The following is a 27323-nucleotide window of genomic DNA, read 5'->3' on the forward strand; positions in this document are numbered from 1 at the left end:
GCTGACACTACTCAAGTCTCCCAGCTCAGGCTGACATAATTCATCACCTTGTATGAACCTCATCCTGTGTGATATAAATGACAGAAACATAGCTAGGTTTCGTTCCCACTGTGTAACTATCATACAGAATAGTGTAGCAACACACTGCTGGTGTTCCCATTGTGTAACTATCATACAGAATAGTGTGGCAACACACTGCTGGTGTTCCCAAGGTGTCACTATCATATAGAATAGTGTAGCAACACACTGCTGGTGTTCCCATTGTGTAACTATCATACAGAATAGTGTAGCAACACACTGCTGGTGTTCCCATTGTGTAACTATCATACAGAATAGTGTAGCAACACACTGCTGGTGTTCCCAAGGTGTCACTATCATATAGAATAGTGTAGCAACACACTGCTGCTGTTCCCACTGTGTAACTATTATACAGAATAGTGTAGCAACACACTGCTGGTGTTCCCAACGTGTCACTATCATATAGAATAGTGTAGCAACACACTGCTGGTGTTCCCACTGTGTAACTATTATAAAGAATAGTGTAGCAACACACTGCTGGTGTTCCCACTGTGTAACTATCATATAGAATAGTGTAGCAACACACTGCTGGTGTTCCCACTGTGTAACTATCATATAGAATAGTGTAGCAACACACTGCTGGTGTTCCCAAGGTGTCACTATCATATAGAATAGTGTAGCAACACACTGCTGGTGTTCCCAAGGTGTCACTATCATATAGAATAGTGTAGCAACACACTGCTGGTGTTCCCACTGTGTAACTATCATAAAGAACAGTGTAGCAACACCCTGCTGGTGTTCCCACTGTGTCACTATCATACTGAATAGTGTAGCAACACACTGCTGGTGTTCCCACTGTGTCACTATCATATAGAATAGTGTAGCAACACACTGCTGGTGTTCCCACTGTGTCACTATCATATAGAATAGTGTAGCAGCACACTGCTGGTGTTCCCACTGTGTAACTATCATACAGAACAATGTAGCAACACACTGCTGGTGTTCCCACTGTGTAACTACCATACAGAATAGTGTAGCAACACACTGCTGGTGTTCCCACTGTGTAACTATCTTATAGAATAGTGTAGCAGCACACTGCTGGTGTTCCCACTGTGTCACTATCATATAGAATAGTGTAGCAGCACACTGCTGGTGTTCCCATTGTGTAACTATCATATAGAATAGTGTAGCAGCACACTGCTGGTGTTCCCACTGTGTAACTATCATATAGAATAGTGTAGCAACACACTGCTGGTGTTCCCACTGTGTCACTATCATATAGAATAATGTAGCAACACAGTGCTGGTGTTCCCACTGTGTCACTATCAAATAGAATAGTGTAGCAACACACTGCTGGTGTTCCCACTGTGTCACTATCATATAGAATAGTGTAGCAACACACTGCTGGTGTTCCCACTGTCACTATCATATAGAATAGTGTAGCAACACACTGCTGGTGTTCCCACTGTGTCACTATCATATAGAATAGTGTAGCAACACACTGCTGGTGTTCCCACTGTGTCACTATCATGTAGAATAGTGTAGCAACACATTGCTGGTGTTCCCACTGTGTCACTATCATATAGAATAGTGTAGCAACACACTGCTGGTGTTCCCACTGTGTCACTATCATATAGAATAGTGTAGCAACACACTGCTGGTGTTCCCACTGTGTCACTATCATATAGAATAGTGTAGCAACACACTGCTGGTGTTCCCACTGTGTCACTATCATGTAGAATAGTGTAGCAACACATTGCTGGTCACTATCAAATAGAATGTTATCCCACTGTGACTGTCACTATCATATAGAATAGTGTAGCAACACACTGCTGGTGTTCCCACTGTGTCACTATCATATAGAATAGTGTAGCAACACACTGCTGGTGTTCCCACTGTGTCACTATCATATAGAATAGTGTAGCAACACATTGCTGGTGTTCCCACTGTGTCACTATCATATAGAATAGTGTAGCAACACACTGCTGGTGTTCCCACTGTGTCATTATCATATAAAATAGTGTAGCAGCACACTGCTGGTGTTCCCACTGTGTCACTATCATATAAAATAGTGTAGCAGCACACTGCTGGTGTTCCCACTGTGTCACTATCATATAAAATAGTGTAGCAACACACTGCTGGTGTTCCCACTGTGTCCCTATCATATAGAATAGTGTAGCAACACACTGCTGGTGTTCCCACTGTGTCACTATCATATAAAATAGTGTAGCAGCACACTGCTGGTGTTCCCACTGTGTCACTATCATATAAAATAATGTAGCAACACACTGCTGGTGTTCCCACTGTGTCACTATCATATAAAATAGTGCAGCAACACACTGCTGGTGTTCCCACTGTGTCACTATCATATAAATAGTATAGCAGCACACTGCTGGTGTTCCCACTGTGTAACTATCATATAAAATAGTGTAGCAACACACTGCTGGTGTTCCCACTGTGTAACTATCATATAGAATAGTGTAGCAACACACTGCTGGTGTTCCCACTGTGTAACCATCATATAGAATAGTGTAGCAACACACTGCTGGTGTTCCCACTGTTTCACTATCATATAGAATAGTGTAGCAACACACTGCTGGTGTTCCCACTGTGTCACTATCATATAGAATAGTGTAGCAACACACTGCTGGTGTTCCCACTGTCACTATCATATAGAATAGTGTAGCAACACACTGCTGGTGTTCCCACTGTCACTATCATATAGAATAGTGTAGCAACACACTGCTGGTGTTCCCACTGTCACTATCATATAGAATAGTGTAGCACTGAATAGTGTAGCAACACACTGCTGGTGTTCCCACTGTCACTATCATATAGAATAGTGTAGCAACACACTGCTGGTGTTCCCACTGTCACTATCATATAGAATAGTGTAGCAACACACTGCTGGTGTTCCCACTGTCACTATCATTTAGAATAGTCCACCAACACACTGCTGACACATCCCAATTTTACTGAATAAAAAAACTTCAGCTTCAGCCAGAGCATAATACATCACGCCCGGCTCCACACACCTGCTTCTGAAAGTCACCAAATAACCCTCCTAGAAACCTTCCCTCCCTCTCCCCTCGTCCAATCTTCTCCCATAACACCTCCTACACCGTTCTTCCCCCCGCCCCCCTCAATAATCACCCCTTTCCCATCAAACCCTCCCCTCCTACGAGCGAAATTCTTTTGATATTGACAATTTGACGTTTGAAGCCGAGGCAGGAGTGTTATTATTATTATTATTATTGATTATTATTTTTTATTACTGAAAGCGCTAAACCCACTGGGGAGGGGAACATAAGGCTAAGTCTTACACCACCGTCAACGGGATCAGCGACGTTTCATGTGTGTGTGAGAGAGAGAGAGAGAGAGAGAGAGAGAGAGAGAGAGAGAGAGAGAGAGAGAGAGAGAGAGAGAGAGAGAGAGAGAGAGAGAGAGAGACAGAGAGAGAGAGAGAGAAAGAGAGATCTAACTTCATCCTGTTCCCTCTCTATATATCTCTTAACAACAAAGACGCTTGCAAATTATCTGAGGTAGGTAACAACTCTTAGCTTGTAAATAAAGTTAGGAATCCTAAACCCAATACATAGAAAGAGAGAGAGAGAGAGAGAGAGAGAGAGAGAAATCTGGGAACGAGAGAGGTATTCGACACCGAAGGTTAACATTAAAAGACTTTCAGCTCGAGCGGAGGCAAATTACGACAGGTGTGATACCTTGCATTACTGGAACTTCCAACCCCCGTCCTTCCCCTCCCCCGTCGGTAGTGGGAGGGGTGGGGGAGGGGCTAGGATGGACGGTGGTAGGGGAGGGGTGACCCTCGTTATCTACCACCTCGTAAGAAAATAACAACAGGACACACTTGTGTATTCTCTATACTTCATATTTCGGGTTAAGCGTTGATTTCTTTATTTCGTTTAAAGGTTGATCGACTAACACGAGGGTCACTAAGACTCCGTGTCACCTGGACACCACTAGTCACGGATTCTTTTATCTTGAATATGGGGATTACTGTTAGTTTCGTACGTTCGTTACGCACCCCATAACCCATCGTGTGACAGTCAAAATGTCACGAGGAACATAATGGGTGCTACTTGCTACCTGGAGTGTACCTGAAGAGTGTTCCGGAGGTCAAAGCCCGCGAGGCCCAGTCCATGACCAGGCCTCCCGGGGGATCAGGGCCTGATCAACCAGGCTGTTACTGCTGGCTGCACACAAACCAATGTACGAACGGGTCTAGGCACCCAAAGTTTTGATAGCTAAGCAAGTTACAGTGGTAATGAACTCTATACATGTTCGTATCTGATTACCATTGTAATGAGAGAGAGAGAGAGAGAGAGAGAGAGAGAGAGAGATTCGCTCTTCAAAATATATATAAAGTTCACAGTGTTTAATAAATACAATGATATAACTGGAAACCAAAAATATAACTCAGATATAATACAATAAAATCCGAGAGAACATCAGTGAAACCTCGATGTAAATTACACGTATCTTGGACAGGAGAAGGAGGAGGAGGAAAGGATGACGTTATCTTTCAGTCAACAACAGAAGAAACCTCTCAGTTAACTGCAGGTAACCTGAGAGCGAGGAAGAGTTAACTTTCAACATTCCGTACAGAGTTTAATTTCCCGGCTGAGCGAGCGTGTATAGCGAATAACAATCAACTATATGGATTAGACTTTCCGAACGAGTGGAAACGAATGGAAGATCATTTTCTACGCTTCGGAATGAGTTCTCACCCATCGTCCCGTTTTCTCTACACACAAAAAAACTCCATACTCTCCCAAATATTTCTGATGACAAGCAGCTATATAATCGCGGGTTTGAAAATTGCAAATCATAAAAGAAGATTTAGGAATTTGGGGCCAGAGGTCTATTTTATACAGTCATGATTGTTTTCTTCACGTTTTTGACTTCTGGAATGTGAAATCTAAGCCAAGATTTGCATAATTTCTAGATTTTATTGATAGTGTAATGGCAAACATGTATTATAATTATTGAGTAAAGTAACAAAATAGGATAATCTTGAGAATACAGGTATTGTAGTTGTGTGTGTGTGTGTGTGTGTGTGTGTGTGTGTGTGTGTGTGTGTGTGTGTGTGTGTGTGTGTGTGTGTGTGTGTGTGTGTGTGTGTGTGTGTGAGGTATTAGCTGCTACAACCACCGATATAATTAACCACAACTAGAAGCATTAGCTGCTACAACCACCGATATAATTAACCACAACTAGAAGCATTAGCTGCTACAACCACCGATATAATTAACCACAACTAGAAGCATTAGCTGCTACAACCACCGATATAATTAACCACAACTAGAAGCATTAGCTGCTACAACCACCGATATAATTAACCACAACTAGAAGCATTAGCTGCTACAACCACCGATATAATTAACCACAACTAGAAGCATTAGCTGCTACAACCACCGATATAATTAACCACAACTAGAAGCATTAGCTGCTACAACCACCGATATAATTAACCACAACTAGAAGCATTAGCTGCTACAACCACCGATATAATTAACCACAACTAGAAGCATTAGCTGCTACAACCACCGATGTAATTAACCACAACTAGAAGCATTAGCTGCTACAACCACCGATATAATTAACCACAACTAGAAGCATTAGCTGCTACAACCACCGATATAATTAACCACAACTAGAAGCATTAGCTGCTACAACCACCGATGTAATTAACCACAACTAGAAGCATTAGCTGCTACAACCACCGATATAATTAACCACAACTAGAAGCATTAGCTGCTACAACCACCGATATAATTAACCACAACTAGAAGCATTAGCTGCTACAACCACCGATATAATTAACCACAACTAGAAGCACTAGCAATAAGACAACGACACGAGCACCACAAAAAGTAACACAGCAATACTTAACACATTCTCTCACTTCACTCTTCCAGTCACATGCAGTCATGTATTTATTTAGAGCAGAGAATCTCATAGGAGTTCGACCTCTCTGTAAAAAACTAATGCACATCACGCAAGGTGTGTTGCTGAACCACTAACTAAAACCTTAATCACCAGAGCACAAAGTGGAACACCTTTTATTATTATTATTATTATTATTATTATTATTAGTAGTAGTAGTAGTAGTAGTAGTAGTAGTAGTAGTAGTAGCACAAAGTGGAACACCTTTTATTATTATTATTATTATTATTATTATTTAGTAGTAGTAGTAGTAGTAGTAGTAGTAATAATAATAATAATAATAGTAGTAGCAGCAACAGTAGAAATAATAATAGTAGTATTTGTGTTTTTAGCATTAGTATTGGTATTAGTGTTATTAGTATTAGTGCTATTAGTATTAGTAGCATTAGAGCTATTAGTATTAGTGTTATCAGTATTAGTGTTTTAGTATTAGTGTTGTAATAAAGTTGGTAGAATTACCGACAATATGTAAAGTAAAAGGACACAAGTGCAACTAATGTGACATTTATTGTGGCAACGTTTCGCTCTCCAGGAGCTTTATCAAGCCATTACAAAAAATACATGGACACAGAGGGTATATAAAGGCTCAGAGTGAGGTGAATACTAGTGAGGTACCATTTCGATGTTCACTAGTGGTAGTAGTAGTAGTAGTAGTGGTAGTGACAAAAGCAATTAATTCGTACATGTAAAAGGATATAAAAGCTATTACTTGGGTAACATAAAAATAGGTTGGACAAATATAAACTGGAATGAGGCAGGTTGTTTCAGTGTTCACTCTCTGTGCTTTGTGTAGTATAACAGGAGAGACTATGTGATGGCAGGGTTTACTGTTTTCAGGAGGATTCTTGCTAAGACTTCGGAGATGGTGAAGCTGCCGTTGTTTTGTTTAATTGTATTCGAAACAGCGATCAGTGCTGATTCAAGGCACTTGCGTGTGCGGAAATTAGTTTCTTTTATCACTAATTGGGCGTCTCTGAATTTCATAAGATGATTGGTGGAATTTCGGTGTTGTACACAGGCGTTGTTTAAGTTGTCGTTCCTACATGCGTATATGTGTTCATTGAGGCGGGTGTCGAGGTTTCTTGCTGTTTCACCTACGTAGATCTTGTCACAGCCTCCACAGGGTATAGTGTAAACTCCTGCATTGACTGGTTCGTGGTGCTTGGGTTTTGTCCTGGTTAGATCCTTTATTGAAGTGGTAGAAGCGATGGCGACTCTGGTGTTAGCTTGTGAAAGTACTTTTGAGACGTTTAGTGCAACCTGGCTGTTGGGAAGAGTTTCTTGACGAGGAATGTACTTACATTCACCAAACATTTACTGAGTTACAATTTCCTTCTTTTTTCATCAAAGACTGCAAGAAAAGAGCTCTTCAGATCATCAATTCTCCACGCATCAACGCCGCTCCCAACAAAGTTATAATTCTTCCCAACAGCCAGGTTGCACTAAACGTCTCAAAAGTACTTTCACAAGCTAACACCAGAGTCGCCATCGCTTCTACCACTTCAATAAAGGATCTAACCAGGACAAAACCCAAGCACCACGAACCAGTCAATGCAGGAGTTTACACTATACCCTGTGGAGGCTGTGACAAGATCTACGTAGGTGAAACAGCAAGAAACCTCGACACCCGCCTCAATGAACACATATACGCATGTAGGAACGACAACTTAAACAACGCCTGTGTACAACACCGAAATTCCACCAATCATCTTATGAAATTCAGAGACGCCCAATTAGTGATAAAAGAAACTAATTTCCGCACACGCAAGTGCCTTGAATCAGCACTGATCGCTGTTTCGAATACAATTAAACAAAACAACGGCAGCTTCACCATCTCCGAAGTCTTAGCAAGAATCCTCCTGAAAACAGTAAACCCTGCCATCACATAGTCTCTCCTGTTATACTACACAAAGCACAGAGAGTGAACACTGAAACAACCTGCCTCATTCCAGTTTATATTTGTCCAACCTATTTTTATGTTACCCAAGTAATAGCTTTTATATCCTTTTACATGTACGAATTAATTGCTTTTGTCACTACCACTACTACTACTACTACTACCACTAGTGAACATCGAAATGGTACCTCACTAGTATTCACCTCACTCTGAGCCTTTATATACCCTCTGTGTCCATGTATTGTTTGTAATGGCTTGATAAAGCTCCTGGAGAGCGAAACGTTGCCACAATAAATGTCACATTAGTTGCACTTGTGTCCATAGTATTAGTGTTATTAATATTAGTGTTATCAATATTAGTGCTATTAGTATTAGTTATCAGTATTAGTGCTATTAGTATTAGTTATCAGTATTAGTGCTATTAGTATTAGTTATCAGTATTAGTGCTATTAGTATTAGTTATCAGTATTAGTGCTATTAGTATTAGTTATCAGTATTAGTGCTATTAGTATTAGTTATCAGTATTAGTGCTATTAGTATTAGTTATCAATATTAGTGCTATTAGTATTAGTTATCAATATTAGTGCTATTAGTATTAGTTATCAATATTAGTGCTATAAGTATTAGTTATCAGTATTAGTGCTATTAGTATTAGTGTTATCAGTATTAGTGCTAACAGTATTAGTGCTATTAGTATTAGTGTTATCAGTATTAGTGCTAATAGTATTAGTGGTATTAGTATTAGTGCTAATAGTATTAGTGGTATTAGCATTAGTGTTTTTAGTATTAGTGTTATTAGTATTATTATTAAAGTCACGTAAAGCGTTAAAGTCAAAAGTTTTATTCAGTGAATAGGCGTTGGGGGATAATCAGGTTTGATCCGTGGAAGGGATCAAGAATCCTTCACCGGCATCAAGACACTCACCTTGAACGGAAAAAAAATCAAGAGGCTATAAAAACCGTAGATGACAAGAACAATTCGTGTCTTGAAGTCACTATTTCCACCTCACGTAACCCTAAACACTTTACAAAACACCCTAAACATACACACTCACTTAACTTTCCTGTTCTCTGCGGCAACGGGACACATGATTTCCTACTTATTTTAAATAAATAACAAGAGCAGTCACAGCTCCCTGGAGCCAAATTTTTATACCTAATGGGAGAGTGTAACAGAGATTTAGGAAGTAAACAACTCCCTTCCCCACCCTCGCCTCCCTTATTATAACACAAATTAGTATTTAGGACTATGCTAATTGCCCTGTAATTACCTACAAGATGGGGTGTGTTTTAAACCCCAATGTCTTTATCTAATTTATTTTTAATTCGTTGATAAAGTTCCCCACTGTGAATAATATATTTGTGTTAATTGTAATGTAATTCGTTAGTAATGTTTTTAAGTTCATAATTTTGGTATTATTATTTGTATTAGGTGTAAATATTGGTATTAAACAGAATTATCGTCTCACCGTTCTTCGTTGGATATTATTAGTGTAATAAATGTTAATTATCTAATATCGTCGACATTGTTAAGTGGGCGAAGTCATTGTCCAGTTCTCCTCTACCTTCTCCTCCTCCTCCTCCTCCTCTTCATCACTGGTGCCTATTATCTCCACCATGAACTTTATTATAACCCTCAGTCCCACGCATTCACCACCACCACTGTCATCACCACTACCACTATCATCACCACTACTATCATCACCACCAACACTACAATCATCATTACTACCACTATCACCACCACCACTATCATCACCACCACTACTATCATCACCACCAACACTACAATCATCATTACCACCACTATCACCACCACCACTATCATCACCACCACTACTATCATCACCACCACCACTATCACCCTACCGTAACGCCATTACCATACGCTACACTACCACCACTATACATTATCACCACCACTCATCAGCCTCCACCAACATTACTAACTTACTGTACCAGCATGATTCACCAGTTATCTCAGTATCTTATCTTCTTCACTAATAACAAGTCTCATAGACCCAAAATACGTCAAGACTATATACCAAAACATATACGGAGTATAGCAATATATATATATTCTTCTTTCTTCTTTCAACATACCAGCCGTATCCCACCGAGGTGGGGTGGCCCAAAAGAAAAAACTAAAGTTTCTCCTTTTAAATTTAGTAATATATACAGGAGAAGGGGTTACTAGCCCCTTGCTCCCGGCATTTTAGTCGCCTCTTACGACACGCATGGCTTACAGAGGAAGAATTCTGTTCCACTTCCCCATGGAGATAAGAGGAAATAAACGAGAACAAGAATTAGAAAGAAAATAGAGGGGTGTGTATATATATGCTTGTACATGTATGTGTAGTGTGACCTGAGTGTAAGTAGAAGTAGCAAGACTTACCTGTAATCTTGCATATTTATGAGACAGACAAAAGACACCAGTAATCCTACCACCATGTAAAACAATTACAGGCTTTCGTTTTACACTCACTTGGCAGGACGGTAGTACCTCCCTGGACGGTTGCTGTCTACCAACCTACTACCTACATATATATATATATATATATATATATATACAATATATGGTGTATAACAAGATATATATATATCGTTTATATAAAAACATGGTGGATGGCAGGGCATATATGGTGTATGTCAAAACATATGGTGTATGTCAAAGGAATATGGTGTATATTAACACATTTATGTTGTATACTGGCTATGTTTCGCCCAAAGGACTCTTTATAACTGCAGTTGCGTCGCGTTCTCAGTATTGTAAAGTTTGTTACCAAGGCAAGGGATGAGAGGCACGTACAAGGTGTGAGTGGAGACAATAATGAGAACTAGCACTTATTGAGCCAACGTCTTGTTCTGTGCGGAGCTTGATAAATTGATAAAGCGCTACCCTGAGCGAAACATTGTCCCAATAGGGTCTTATGCAATGTTTAGCAAGTCCTCACTTAACGTCGTTTCGTTAATCTGGGCTGGGGTTCACCATCTGTGTGGAGTTCACACGTTCGTTTTTGACCTGTGTGGTGTTGGAGGTGCTCCTTATAAGTTTTGCTTTGCAAACATTTAGTCTTTGATTTTACCCTATTGCAATGAGTACTAAAGGTGCACTCTGCACCCTAGAGGTTTATATCAATTAGCCTATGATTAAATAGGTTTCGTTATACATCGTTTCCCTCAAAGTCGCAGTTTCCAAGAACCTATCGACGACGTTAAGTGAGGATTTACTGGACACTTCCTACATACCCTAGTAAGTGAGTTGATGAACTGGCAAAAAAAAAAAAAAGGAACATGAGAAGAATTTCACATTACAAATTTTTGATAAACATTGCGCATTGAGGATGAATGTAATTTGTAAGTCAGGTTGAGAGATCGTGTATCTGTGCAGAATTAAACTAGGGTTGCAGTAGATAAAACATACGGGTAGGTTCAGAAAGGTGGACATAGAAGAGTCAAGACGGTTGTGGCCAGATGTGCCTTCCAGGTTACCTGGAATACCTGCAGAGAGTTCCGGGGGTCAACGTCCCCGCGGCCCGGTCTGTGACCAGGCCTCATGGCGGATCAGGGCCTGATCAACCAGGCTGTTACTGCTGGCCGCACGTAATCCAACGTACGAACCACAACCCGGCTGGTCAGGTACTGACTTTAGGTGCCTGTCTAGTGCCTGCTTGACGACAACGTCACTACAGTGAGGCTGTCTTTTTTATTTGTTTCTGTATGATACTGTAGAAGTAGTTTACATCTAAGGAAACATTGGCAGGCAGAAAGAAACCCATTAACATGCCAAGCATTTCGGGCAAACTATGTGTGGAAGGTTGATAATGTCACAACGCCAAGGGGAGGGTAAGACAGTGTGAAGTGTTTGGAGAGAAAGTTAAGTACACTTTTCAGTGTTATATCTTAAAGAGGGAACATGTGTAAAGTACGTGAAGAGAATAAACACTCATCAGTACTATATCTTAAGAGGAAATAAGTGTAAAATGTGTGTGGAGGAAAGAATAAACTGTTCGATACTATTTCTTAAAAGAAATATGTCAAGTTTGTGGAGAACTGAATAAACACACTGTTCAGCATTATATCTTAGAGGAAAGAAGCATAAAGTGTGTGGCCACGAGGACAAATATACTTCAGCACTGTATCTTTGAATGCAGCAGAGTACAAGAGTACACAATAAATACCACTAATATTTATGAACAACATAAGCAGGTTGTAAGGTTCGTAGCATTTTAGACAAAAATGAAGAAATTTATGTATTTAAATAATTTATAAAGGTCGTAACACGTGAATGTTCTCCACCGTTCTCCTGTTCCCCCATCTCGCTCTTCCTCTCCTCCTCCACCTTTTCTCCCTCCCTCCTTTTTTCACTTCTCCCCAACCGCCTGCTCCTGTCCCGACTGCTACAGTGCGTTTGTCGCCAACCAGTCTTGAGACTAGACTGTGGTTTAAACATTGACTCACAGCCTGTTAGTCAACTCCCAGCTGGTGCCGCAGATCTCTCCCAAGTTTACAAAAGTAAAACACATTGCAGAACAAGCTTTTCTTGGGCTTTGTAAATCATTACTAGGTTATAAAGGCTTGGCACAAATCGAAACGTCGTCCCAGTACAAGAAGACTACCAAAACATGTCTTTTCCTCACTCTGTGAGCAGTACGTCATTTGGATCCTCCCTCCGAGTTATATAGTAACTACAAAACTGTGGGAAGAGAAGGTGAAGAGCATACAAAACCTAGATACACATCTTTCGGCCTACTCACCTTTCCAGGTAATAATCCGAGTGAAGTCTTACTTTTAATGGATGTGGAGTCGGTTCAACCATCTTGGTCGAACATTAAATACTACTGGACTCCAACTGAACTGCGCGGGGGTGGGGTGACGCCTATCAAAATGAAGAAGGAGCACTTCTTGACCAATACTAGCAAACCGAGGTTTGATACAAGATGATGCCGATTAATTATTCAAATAGCGGTTAAATCTGCTTCCATCTCTGCCATAACCGTCATCGGAGAGGACACAGACCTCTTAATATTTTATAACTTTCCTCTGACATCTTCCTTGCTCAGGAAAAAAATATATATCCAACAAGACAGAAAATCTGGAACACCGACTGCCGAATGCTTTGGGTCCAGAGACGTGCAACTTGCTTCCATCTGTGCATGGAGTCTCTGGCTGTGACAACGTCACGCTTCTTTAGCATTTGGAACGTACTTTTGTCTGCATTTGGAACGTAGTTCCAAATGCAGGCAGAAGTATTCTGCCGAGCAGCAACCACAGCTGAAGTTACCTCAGCTGCACAATGGTAACCCAGGTGATGGACTGTATGACCTGCGTTACCGGCGATTTCAAGGTATAGTTTCTTTAAGAAGCTATTCTGTGCAGGTTTACATTATGTCAGCATAGGCTGCAGCAGCATCCTTTCACAGCTTAGCTTAATATATTTATTATGTACCTCCATACCCATCCTGTGGGCTGCCACAGTGCCCGTGTTTGTTTACAAGTTCAGCAGAGGATGGAATGCTATTGGACCCAGATTATATGGATATCGGTCGACTTGAACCACGAGCAACAGATTTATTACCAGCTCCAGCTCTGCCGTAAGTGATCAGATTTAATAGCAAGACGAATTGAGATACAAAACATTGCAAATACATAGTATGCAATGTGCAATAGTATGTTGTCCTTACCTTGCATGCACAACATGGCCTAAAATGCCATACGTGCATACGTGCCATACGTCTTTTTTTTTTTGGATATTTTTTCTAAAGCAAACTATTCTGTTCGCTGTTAATATTAACGTATGTTCAAAATATATAATACCTTGTTGGTTATATTCAAAATTCAAGTTATACTGTACCTAGCCTACACCACATGCCTAGTGCAAACATTAACATTTTTCCAGATATTTTTTCGTATTTTTGTGTATTTAAAAATATGCATAAGATAATTCGATTCTGATTCCACAGTTCATTTTAGTATGTAACAACAATTATCAAAAAAAATCATACGAAAACAAATCGAATAAATATGAAAGCAATGTATCTGTAGCTAAAGTTCATTTTAGTTGTGTTGCATCAACTTCTTTTGTCTTCAGTATAGAACAAGACTCCTTTAAGTATTCATCAATGTAACACAATAAAAATAAATTCTTTTGCAATTACTTCAAGGCTGAATCATTCTGGCGGACGGAGGATAGAGCTTCCAATACTCCTTGAATGATGAATGACCCACACGGGATTAGTTCCATATGATAATAATAATGCTAGGCTGAAGGTCTTCCTCTTAACGCTTCTCGTGGTCATCACCACCTCACTGTCTTCACTGTAGTGAGGAACATACATGGCATTCCTATCAGTGCACCACTGTAGTGAGGAACATACATGGTATTCCCATCAGTGCCCCACTGTAGTGAGGAACATACATGGTGATACCATCAGTGCCCCACTCTAGTGAGGAACATACATGGTGATACCATCAGTGCCTCACTCTAGTGAGGAACATACTTGGTGATACCATCAGTGCCTCACTCTAGTGAGGAACATACATGGTGATACCATCAGTGCCTCACTCTAGTGAGGAACATACATGGTGATACCATCAGTGCCTCACTCTAGTGAGGAACATACATGGTGATACCATCAGTGCCTCACTCTAGTGAGGAACATACATGGTGATACCATCAGTGCCTCACTCTAGTGAGGAACATACTTGGTGATACCATCAGTGCCTCACTCTAGTGAGGAACATACTTGGTGATACCATCAGTGCCTCACTCTAGTGAGGAACATACATGGTGATATCATCAGCGCCTCACTGTAGTGAGGAACATACATGGTATTCCCATCGGTGCCCCACTGTAGTGAGGAACATACATGGTGATACCATCAGTGCCTCACTCTAGTGAGGAACATACATGGTGATACCATCAGTGCCTCACTCTAGTGAGGAACATACATGGTGATACCATCAGTGCCTCACTCTAGTGAGGAACATACTTGGTGATACCATCAGTGCCTCACTCTAGTGAGGAACATACATGGTGATACCATCAGTGCCTCACTCTAGTGAGGAACATACTTGGTGATACCATCAGTGCCTCACTCTAGTGAGGAACATACATGGTGATACCATCAGCGCCTCACTGTAGTGAGGAACATACATGGTACTCCCATCAGTGCCCCACTGTAGTGAGGAACATACTTGGTGATACCATCAGTGCCTCACTCTAGTGAAGAACATACATGGTGATACCATCAGCGCCTCACTGTAGTGAGGAACATATATGGTGTTCCCATCAGTGCCCCACTGTAGTGAGGAACATACATGGTGTTCCCATCAGTGCCTCACTCTAGTGAGGAACATACATGGTGATACCATCAGTGCCCCACTGTAGTGAGGAACATACATGGTGATACCATCAGTGCCCCACTGTAGTGAGGAACATACATGGTGATACCATCAGTGCCCCACTGTAGTGAGGAACATACATGGTGATACCATCAGTGCCCCACTGTAGTGAGGAACATACATGGTGATACCATCAGTGCCTCACTCTAGTGAGGAACATACATGGTGATACCATCAGCGCCTCACTCTAGTGAGGAACATACATGGTGATACCATCAGCGCCTCACTCTAGTGAGGAACATACATGGTGATACCATCAGCGCCTCACTAGTGAGGAACATACATGGTGATAGCATCAGTGCCCCACTGTAGCGAGGAACATACATGGTGATACCATCAGTGCCTCACTCTAGTGAGGAACATACTTGGTGATACCATCAGTGCCTCACTCTAGTGAGGAACATACATGGTGATACCATCAGTGCCTCACTCTAGTGAGGAACATACTTGGTGATACCATCAGTGCCTCACTCTAGTGAGGAACATACATGGTGATACCATCAGCGCCTCACTGTAGTGAGGAACATACATGGTACTCCCATCAGTGCCCCACTGTAGTGAGGAACATACTTGGTGATACCATCAGTGCCTCACTCTAGTGAAGAACATACATGGTGATACCATCAGCGCCTCACTGTAGTGAGGAACATATATGGTGTTCCCATCAGTGCCCCACTGTAGTGAGGAACATACATGGTGTTCCCATCAGTGCCTCACTCTAGTGAGGAACATACATGGTGATACCATCAGTGCCCCACTGTAGTGAGGAACATACATGGTGATACCATCAGTGCCCCACTGTAGTGAGGAACATACATGGTGATACCATCAGTGCCCCACTGTAGTGAGGAACATACATGGTGATACCATCAGTGCCCCACTGTAGTGAGGAACATACATGGTGATACCATCAGTGCCTCACTCTAGTGAGGAACATACATGGTGATACCATCAGCGCCTCACTCTAGTGAGGAACATACATGGTGATACCATCAGCGCCTCACTCTAGTGAGGAACATACATGGTGATACCATCAGCGCCTCACTAGTGAGGAACATACATGGTGATACCATCAGCGCCTCACTCTAGTGAGGAACATACATGGTGATACCATCAGCGCCTCACTAGTGAGGAACATACATGGTGATAGCATCAGTGCCCCACTGTAGCGAGGAACATACATGGTGATACCATCAGTACCACTACCTATCAGAGGAAGATGACGAGCTGTGTCAAGGCGATGAACGCACGAGGTATGGCCAAGCTATGACATCTCCGCCAGAAGAATTATAGTGAAATAAAGAAAGTAAGCCTTTTATTTAACAACGTTACACCCGCTCGACAAAGACCCACGTCGTTAAACAAAAGGCTTTGTTTTATGTGGATCTGATTTACCACAACAACCATTTACCAGCTGTTTTACGTAACTATTCCCCGTCGACCTGAAAACAAATCATAATACATGTACCATACTCGTACAATTTTCGAGTTTTTCGTCCGAGACTCCGACCTTCTTCACTCCCTCATCAACCTGTCACACCAGCTATCCAAAATATCTCTCCTGCTCCCAAGTATCTCTAGCTCCCCAAATATTTCTAGCCCCCCCTAATATCTCAATGCCCCATTAAATTTCTAGTACCCCTCCTCCTCCCCTCCAACAAATGTCTTTGTTCAAACTTTTTTTTTTCCTGGAAGGAAACTTGTGAAACTTCCGTAGCTACAAAGCCCATAATGAAATACTTGACAATGTTCTCATTGCTTTACTAAAGACTCCCAGATCTCTTCACTAGATGAACAGTGGCGGAAGTATAGGAATACGCATCTATCTCAATCTTTCCCCGGCATGAAGAGTCGATCTATGTTTCAGATTCAAATATCTGCCTAGAGTCAAATTACAAAGACCTGACTTGCGAAATCGTAATTACACCATTGCAAACAAATCACACTGTCTGTGAGTTTTAATCCTCACCTGCCATGGGTTCATGTCCCACCAGTTCTGTAATATGAAAGATCTTTCTCTTCGAGGTGCACTAAATAGTCTACTAATTCTGTTACCCTTATTCTTCAGACCTGCTAGAAGTTATATCCCGGGAATTTGCCAATGCGTAAGAAACCAGATCTGCTGAAAGTTTGCGTCTGGGTAATTTGCCAGTATGTGAAAACTCCAGACCTGCTGGAACTATTCACGTGTTAGGCAAAAGATACTATTAGTGCAATGCTACATATCTAGTCATGTTAATTTCAAAACTTTTAGGGTGTCCTCACCATCCTCGTAGTCCAGTGGGTGTCACGGTCGCCTCGTGTGCCAACATTACTTTTCCACGAAAATTGCAACAAGTGAAGACACAACTACTTATCTGGAAGCATCCCCCCCCCTTTGTGCTGTCTGACTCAACGTGGACACCCTCCTCAACATTCCCTTGTTATTACTAAGCATGTAGTAATTCCTCAGAACGATTATAACAGTGGTGTAATAACTCCAGATTCACCTACCCAACTTTGTCTGTGGCAGTCTATATCAACACATTGCATTCCTCATCTCTTCAAGGTGCCTTTGATAATGAAAGACTCTTGATTCAAGGAATTGAAGCTATTTTTCTTTCCCTTCAATCAAACCTGATTAACAACCACTGCCTAAACGCTATATGACTCCTACGGATTTTGCGGTTTGCCCATGATGTAAATACATTAACATATTGCAACTTATAAAGTGGTCGTGTACGGCAACCCACCTCCACCACAACACTAGCCTCGTCATATCCTCTAACCTCAAGTTTTGACTTTAATACACTAACTCTGTGCCTTCTTTTGTCTTTCTTCATTGTATATATTTAAATGTGGGATCCGTGGAAAATCGGGAAGAGCTTCAGTACGTGTTTATAAGATGCTAATCTTCCTCAAGCATCATACAATAAAGTGCACTTACTAGAATTAAAACCAAGGTAAGCCCGTAGGGATCATACTGCTCCTGGGAAATGGGAGGTAATCAGGTTAGATCCGAGGAGCAGGGGTATAGATCCAACACTTCTGAGCAAGAATCCTTCATCAGCATCAACTTCTCCCTCCATTCACCAGCATCAATTCCTCCCTCTCTTCACCAGCATCAATTCCTCCCTCTCTTCACCAGCATCAATTCCTCCCTCCCTTCACCAGCATCAATTCCTCCCTCCCCATCACCAGCATCAAGGTACGCACCCAACTTCATCAGCATCAAGGCACCCACCCAACTTCACATCAAGGCACCCACCCACCTTCACCAGCATCAAGGCACCTACCCAACTTCACCAGCATCAAGGCACCCACCCACTTTCCCCAGCATCAAGGCACTCACCCACCTTCACATCAAGGCACCCACCCACCTTCACCAGCATCAATGCAACAACCCACTTTCCCCAGCATCAAGGCACCCACCCACCTTCAACATCAAGGCATCCACCCACCTTTACCAGCATCAAGGTACCCACCCAATTTCACCAGCATCAAGGTATCCACCGAATTTCACCAGCATCAAGGCACCCACCCACCTTCACCAGCATCAAGGTACTAACCCATCTTAAAAACTTCCACAGCTGCTAAACTAAGCGTCATTACAACTCTCGTGGTGACCTGTACTCTTTTAATTTTCTGAAGGAATCAAAATTTGCACACATTTATATATCAGTAATTATCATAAAACACTGTATAACACATAGATGTTAATATGGTTCGCCGTAACATAGGCAAATACAGGACGGTATAAAAAAAAAACACACACACACACAGACAAGACTTTAAATAATTACTGTGTGTGTATTCTGGTAAGCCGAAAGGCGCCGCATCTCGTGGGAGTCATCAGCTGAGAGCAGAGACTACTAACACCATTATTTTTATTATAGTCATGGGGAAGCGCCAGACTTGTACGGTTATATAGAGCTTGGGAAATGGGAGGCAATCAGGTCTGACCGAAGGATGATTCGAGTGACTCCAACTCTGGATCAAGAGCTCTTCACGGGTATATTTGTTGCCCATACGAGACGTATGGGCAAGTCTCCTTACACCTGCTGTCCGTGTTCACCTAGCAGTAACTAGGTACCTGGTTAATAGTCTCCTTTAAACAGCTCCCTATGTCCATCTAGCAGTAACTAGGTACCTAGGTGTTAATCATTACACCTACTGCTCACGTCACCTAACAGTAATAGGAACTTAGGCATTTATCTCCTTATACCTGCTATCCATGTTCGCCTAGTAGTAAATAGGTACCTGGGTGTTAGTTTCCTTACACCTGGTGCTCATGATCACTTATTAGTTCATAGATTCCTGGGTATTAATCTCTTTCCACCTGCTTCCCAACTTCACCTAGCAGTTAATAGATACCTGGGTGTTGGTCTCCTTACACCTGCACACCATATTCACCTAGCAGTAAATAGGTACCGGATGTTTAGTCTCTCATCTGCTACCATGTTCACCTAGTAGTAAATAGGTACCTGACTTAGTCTCCTTACACCAATTGCCAATGTTCCCCTAACAGCAAACAGGTGCCTAGATATTAGTCTCCTTACACCAGGTGCCCATGTTCACCTAGTAAATATGTATCTGGGTATCCGGTACCTTAGCCAGCTCCCCACATTCCCCTAGTAATAACTAGGAACCTGGGTGTTAGGATGCTGGGCAGCATCCCAGTAGACAACCTCGCTGGTAATAAATCACACTGCTTGTCTGCGTTGCTTTATACGTAGTTATCATAAAAACTCATTAATTTAGGGTGTGGTCAGCTAGGGAATTATCATTTTCACAGGGGAGCGCTAAACCTGTAGGAGTCATGCAGCGCCTAGGGAGTGAGATACACTATGATTCGACCCAAAGTAGCTCCAATTCCTAAGAACAAGAGCCCCCTCGGTGACATCAAAGGCACTCGGGCCAAGTCTATGGGGTTACACAACCACATTTCCTGTTTTCTATAGTATTCAACGTTATTTCGTACGAGTTCTGTATATAAAATTTTCTAAGGTTTCACTTAATATATACCGGACACAAGTTGCAATATACGATTATAAACACATATGCCGCAGCGTGACTGTAATGAGGGCCCAGATCCCACTCAAAAATTACAAAATTGTACTCACCATCTTGACGAGTTCGGCTCAAAGTCGAAAAAGATTTATCTGTTGTTATTTAAATGTTATGAGGAGGGCAGCAGGCTTCCTTCTTTGTATGTGTTGGTTCCTTCTGTACTACGTAAGTTATAATCACAAGGTGAGGGGAAGATACAAGTGAGGGCCGGGTGCTGGGTGTGGTAGCTGAGAGCGTTGATCAACGTGTACGCCACAGATGCTCCACCCACAGTGATCAGCTGACAACCGTCCTCCTCCTTTATATACCTTCCCTCTCTCCAGTCTTCTCTCCTCCCTCCATCCCTCCCTCTTATCTCCCTCCCACCTATATCCCTCCTCCCATCCCTCCCTCCTGTTTCCCTCCTCCCATCTATCTCCCTCCTTCCGTCCCTCCCTCCTATCTCCATCCTCCCATCCCTCTCTCCTCTCCCTCCCTCCATCCAAATCCCTACCACCAATTCTCCCTATTCCGATCCATCCCTTCCTTCTTCCTTAAATCCCTTTCTCCCTCCCACCCTTTCTTTGAGTCCTCCACATGTCTCCCTCCCTCGGGGACACGTATCCATCCCTCTCCCACCCTCCCTCCCACTCTCCCACCTCAGAGGGTCACGTGACTCCTCCACATCATCAAAATTCACGGTAGTCAGTGAAAATAAACGTCAACAGAAGTTAATGTGAGTCACAGAGGGGCTTAAGTCCAGCCCACTGACTGCCGGGGGTCATTAAGGTCGTCATTCCCTTCCATTCTAGTCTTCAAATAGCCTTAAATAAGTAAGTATATTTAGGCACAGGTACACATAAGTGCAGTTATCATACATAGTGTAAATTACACAGGATAACCCAAAAAAGTTTGAGACAGTGACTTATTGCCTAACAGAAATATGAATGAATGTATATACACACTGTCAATGTATATAGGCAGAGAAGTACGCCTCATGGAAGGTACATAAGTAATATCTTACGAACCAGAAGAGGTAGATTCTAGATTATAAAATATTTTTACTGTGAATGGATGAGCGGAAATGCCAGCTTTAGTTTTTGACCATTTAAATTTTCCCCAGTTATCATCTTGTTCCATTACCTCCATTATCGCACGCTTGGCAGAACACTCTATTCGCATATTAACCCAGAATTATTTGAGACCCAGAATAATCCACACAAAAACAAGCCAGTGTGGCTTATATCCAGTGGTGGTCCTTTGGTCCCCTCCCCCAGGATGCCGCCCACCAGTCACCTAACACTCAGGTACCTACTTACTCCAGGGTAACCAGGGGCAGCAGGTGTGAAGTAACATATCCAGCGCTTCCACTCGTGCCGGGATCGATCCCTTGTTCTTCGCTTGTGAGTCGAAGACGCTTCCACGAGCTGACAAAACCGATTTAGTTTAGCTTTTGTTGGGTTTTTATTGTTCCTGTTTTCTTGCAAAAACAAAAATTACGAATGTATTCACATAATTATATTTTTATCGTCCACACTGTTATGCTATCTGTTTACTGTTCATACTGTTATGCTATCTGTTTACTGTTCATACTGTTATGCTATCTGTTTACTGTTCATATTGTTATGCTATCTGTTTACTGTTCATACTGTTATGCTATCTGTTTACTGTTCATACTGTTATGCTATCTGTTTACTGTTCATACTGTTATGCTATCTGTTTACTGTTCATACTGTTATGCTATCTGTTTACTGTTCATACTGTTATGCTATCTGTTTACTGTTCATACTGTTATGCTATCTGTTTACTGTTCATACTGTTATGCTATCTGTTTACTGTTCATACTGTTATGCTGTCTGTTTACTGTTCATACTGTTATGCTATCTGTTTACTGTTCATACTGTTATGCTATCTGTTTACTGTTCATACTGTTATGCTGTCTGTTTACTGTTCATACTGTTATGCTATCTGTTTACTGTTCATACTGTTATGCTATCTGTTTACTGGTCATACTGTTATGCTGTCTGTTTACTGTTCATACTGTTATGCTATCTGTTTACTGTTCATATTGTTATGCTGTCTGTTTACTGTTCATACTGTTATGCTATCTGTTTACTGTTCATACTGTTCATACTGTTATGCTATCTGTTTACTGTTCATACTGTTATGCTATCTGTTTACTGTTCATACTGTTATGCTGTCTGTTTATCGTCCACACTTACGCTGTCTGTTTACTGTTCATACTGCTATGCTGTTTACTGTTCATACTGTTATGCTGTTTACTGTTCATACTGTTATGCTGTTTACTGTTCATACTGTTATGCTGTTTACTGTTCATACTGTTATGCTGTTTACTGTTCATACTGTTATACTGTTTACTGTTCATACTGTTATTTCGTCTGTTTGTTGTTTATATTGTTATGTTTATTTTTCATATTATTACGTCGGCTTATTGTTAACTATCATTGCGTCTGTTCACTGTTCATACTGTTATTCCTTCTGTTCATTGTTCATTGTTATACCTTCTGTTTATTGTTCATTGTTATTCCTTCTGTTTATTGTTCATTGTTATACCTTCTGTTTATTGTTCACTGTTATTCCTTCTGTTTATTGTTCATTGTTATTCCTTCTGTTTATTGTTCATACTTTTATACCTTCTATTTATTGATCACTGTTATACTTTATGTTTATTGTCCATACTGTTATACGTTCTGTTTATTGTCCATACTGTTATACGTTCTGTTTATTGTTCATTGTTATACCTTCTGTTTATTGTTCGCTGTTATTCTTTCTATTTATTGATCACTGTTATTCCTTGTTTACTGATCAGTGTTATTCCTTCTGTTTATTGTTCATACTGTTATACCTTCTGTTTATTGTTCACTGTTATTCCATCTGTTTATTGTTTACTGTCATACCTTCTGTTTATTGTTCCTACTGTTATTCCTCCCGTTTATTATTCACTGTTAATAATTCTGTTTATCGTATAGACTATTATTCCTTCTTTATTGTTCATACTGTTATTTCTTCCATGTACTGAACAGACTGTTAGTGGGGTTTCAAGCCTATCTACCACACTAGGGTCACTAAGACTGGAAGGTGAGCTTATTAAACCACCAGACAATAATTCTTCAGTGCTTTACAAGGGAATTCAACTCCCAGCATATGTAAGCTGAGAGAAATACCTCCCTGATGGTATATATACATACATCCTGTGTCTGGGTGGTTAATGGAGGAGGTTTGAAACCTGTCGACAACACGAAGGTCATGGAGTTTGCAACCCTCTTCACCACAAGACAAGAATACTTGTAAATAGTGATTCAAGGCTCAGTATATGTAAGCTGAGAGAAATACCTCACTCACGGTATGATAATCTATATATCTGTTTACTGTTCGTGCGGTCATTATGGGAATAATAATAATAATAATAATAATAATAATAATAATAATAATAATAATAATATTATTATTATTATTATTATTATTATTATTATTATTATCAAAATTATTTTATTTTCTTATCATTATTATTACTATCTTAATTGAGACGCGCTGAACCTCTAGGGGCTGTACAGCACCTGAGGAATGGGAGGCAATGAGGTTCGATCCAAGGAAGGAGAGGAATGCTCCAGTTCCTCAAATCAAGAGCTCCTTGAAGGGACGACAGAGGCAACAACTTCCTCTTGATCCTAGGAACTGGAGCTACCCTCCTACCAAGATAATATCAGGTACCTACTTACTACTTGGTGACAGAGACTCAATGGCTCGATTTTGATTCAAGGAAATGGAGATCCCCTCCCTTTCCCTTAACTGTATACTACTGTTACCTCAGATCCCCGTCCCCCCTCTAGGCTCTGAGTGACACCTAGACGAGGAGGCTTGAAGGAAGCCTACACTAGGAGGTTTGAAGGAAACCTACACTAGCAGGTTTGAGGGAAACCTACACTAGGAGGTTTGAAGGAAACCTACACTAGGAGGTTTGAAGGAAACCTACACTAGCAGGTTTGAAGGAAACCTACACTAGCAGGTTTGAGGGAAACCTACACTAGGAGGTTTGAAGGAAACCTACACTAGGAGGTTTGAAGGAAACCTACACTAGCAGGTTTGAGGGAAACCTACACTAGGAGGTTTGAAGGAAGCCTACACTAGCAGGTTTGAGGGAAACCTACACTAGGAGGTTTGAAGGAAGCCTACACTAGCAGGTTTGAGGGAAACCTACACTAGGAGGAAACCTACACTAGGAGGTTTGAAGGAAACCTACACTAGCAGGTTTGAGGGAAACCTACACTAGGAGGTTTGAAGGAAGCCTACACTAGCAGGTTTGAGGGAAACCTACACTAGGAGGTTTGAAGGAAACCTACACTAGCAGGTTTGAGGGAAACCTACACTAGGAGGTTTGAAGGAAACCTACACTAGCAGGTTTGAGGGAAACCTACACTAGGAGGTTTGAAGGAAACCTACACTAGCAGGTTTGAGGGAAACCTACACTAGGAGGTTTGAAGGAAGAAAGCAGGTTTGAGGGAAACTACACTAGCAGGTTTGAGGGAAACCTACACTAGGAGGTTTGAAGGAAGCCTACACTAGCAGGTTTGAGGGAAACCTACACTAGGAGGTTTGAAGGAAACCTACACTAGCAGGTTTGAGGGAAACCTACACTAGGAGGTTTGAAGGAAACCTACACTAGCAGGTTTGAGGGAAACCTACACTAGGAGGTTTGAAGGAAACCTACACTAGCAGGTTTGAGGGAAACCTACACTAGGAGGTTTGAGGGAAACCTACACTAGGAGGTTTGAGGGAAACCTACACTAGGAGGTTTGAGGGAAACCTACACTAGCAGGTTTGAGGGAAACCTACACTAGGAGGTTTGAAGGAAACCTACACTAGGAGGTTTGAGGGAAACCTACACTAGGAGGTTTGAGGGAAACCTACACTAGGAGGTTTGAGGGAAACCTACATTAGGAGGTTTGAAGGAAACCTACACTAGGAGGTTTGAGGGAAACCTACACTAGGAGGTTAGAGGGAAACCTACACTAGGAGGTTTGAGGGAAACCTACACTAGGAGGTTTGAGGGAAACCTAGATTAGGTTTGAAGGAAACCTACACTAGGAGGTTTGAAGGAAACCTACTCTAGGAGGTTTGAGGGAAACCTACACAAGGAGGTTTGAATGAAACCTACACTAGGAGGTATGAGGGAAACCTACACTTGGAGGTTTGAGGGAAACCTACACTAGAAGGTTTGAGGGAAACCTACACTAGAAGGTTTGAGGGAAACCTACACTTGGAGGTTTGAGGGAAACCTACACTAGGAGGTTTGAGGGAAACCTACACTAGGAGGTTTGAGGGAAACCTACACTTGGAGGTTTGAGGGAAACCTACACTAGGAGGTTTGAGGGAAACCTACACTTGGAGGTTTGAAGGAAACCTACACTTGAGGAAAGCGTACTTTAGGAGTCTTGAGGAAGGCTTACATGAGGTTTCAGGGAAGCATGCATGAGGCTTCATGAAAGCCTACAGGAAGCGTCAGCAAGTTTTAAGGAAACTCACATTAGCAGGCTTTAGGTTTCAAGGAAACCTATTGGAGCAGGGTTTAGGAAAGCCTACAGAAGAGGTCGGGAAGCCTACAGAAGCACGCTTTAGGGAAGCCCACACTACCTGGAGTCTACCTGGAGGGTATTCCGGGGATCAACGCCCCTGCGGCTCGGTGGATCAGGGCCTGATCAACTAGTCTGTTACTGCTGGCCGCACATAGTCCAACGTGCGAACCACAGCCCGGCTGTGGGAATCCTACACCATGAGGAGGCCTTACGGGTCTACAGGAGAACGCTTCAGGGAAGCTTAAGAAGAAAGAGGCTTGAGGAAAGCCTACACCAAGAGGAGGCTTGAGGGAAGCCTACAACAGCAGGAGGCTGACAAGGTCGACCTGTACACAGAGAAGTCAGTAGTGCGGGGAAGGAGCTGAGTCACGGCTGCCAACCCCGCCGCCGACGCCCGGAAACCCACATGAGCTGGCACCAGTCACGCTACGAGGCAGTCACCAACCCTCTCACAGATTTGTGTTTTTTAATCATTCTACCTTTATAACTTCCTTACATACATACACACACACACACACACACACACACACACACACACACACACACAAGGTTAGTTCCAGAACTTAGGGGAATGTCTTATGAAGAAAGGTTAAGGGAAATCGGCCTGACGACACTAGAGGACAGGAGGGTCAGGGGAGACATGATAACAACATATAAAATACTGCGCGGAATAAACAAGGTGGACAAAGACAGGATGTTCCAGGGAGGGGACACAGAAACAAGAGGTCACAATTGGAAGTTGAAGACACAGATGAGTCAGAGAGATATTAGGAAGTATTTCTTCAGTCATAGAGTTGTCAGGCAGTGGAATAGCCTAGAAAGTGATGTAGTGGAGGCAGGAACCATACATAGTTTTAAGACGAGGTATGATAAAGCTCATGGAGCGGGGAGAGAGAGGACCCAGTAGCAACTGGTGAAGAGGCGGGGCCAGGAGCTGGGACTCGACCCGTGCAACCACAACTAGGTGAGTACAACTAGGTGAGTACACACACATGTGAGTAAATAAGCACGTCAAGAAATTAGAGAAAGTGCAAAGGTTAGCAACAAGACTAGTCCCAGAGCTACGGGGATTGTCCTACGAAGAAAGGTTAAGGGAAATTGGCCTGACGACACTGGAGGACAGGAGGGTCAGGGAAGACATGATAATGACATATAAAATACTGCGAGGAATTGACAAGGTGGACAAAGACAGGATGTACCAGAGATGGGACACAGAAACAAGGGGTCACAGTTGGAAGTTGAAGACCCAGATAGGTCAAAGAGATGTTAGGAAGTATTTCTTCAGCCATAGAGTTGTCAGGAAGTGGAATAGCCTAGCAAATGACGTAGTGGAGGCGGGAACCATACATAGCTTTAAGATGAGGTATGATAAAGCTCATGGAGCAGGGAGAGAGAGGACCTAGTAGCGATCAGTG

General features: G+C 41.9%; 2 protein-coding genes across 5 annotated transcripts in view; both read right to left on the reverse strand.

Annotated features, from left to right (window-relative positions):
- The window catches only part of LOC128694338 (tubulin alpha-2 chain), a 109688-nt gene extending 89088 nt beyond the window's left edge, over window positions 1–20600 (reverse strand). The window contains exon 1 of the mRNA XM_053784432.2: window positions 20389–20600. Within this exon, the coding sequence (XP_053640407.1) occupies window positions 20389–20391 (3 nt within the window). The 5' untranslated portion in view covers window positions 20392–20600. The remainder of the gene's footprint in view (window positions 1–20388) is intronic.
- LOC128694345 (uncharacterized) overlaps window positions 1–27323 on the reverse strand; it is a 396715-nt gene that overhangs the window by 137132 nt on the left and 232260 nt on the right. The window lies entirely within an intron of this gene.

This window comes from Cherax quadricarinatus, chromosome 43 (genome assembly GCF_038502225.1).
Source record: "Cherax quadricarinatus isolate ZL_2023a chromosome 43, ASM3850222v1, whole genome shotgun sequence".
NCBI lineage: Eukaryota > Metazoa > Arthropoda > Malacostraca > Decapoda > Parastacidae > Cherax > Cherax quadricarinatus.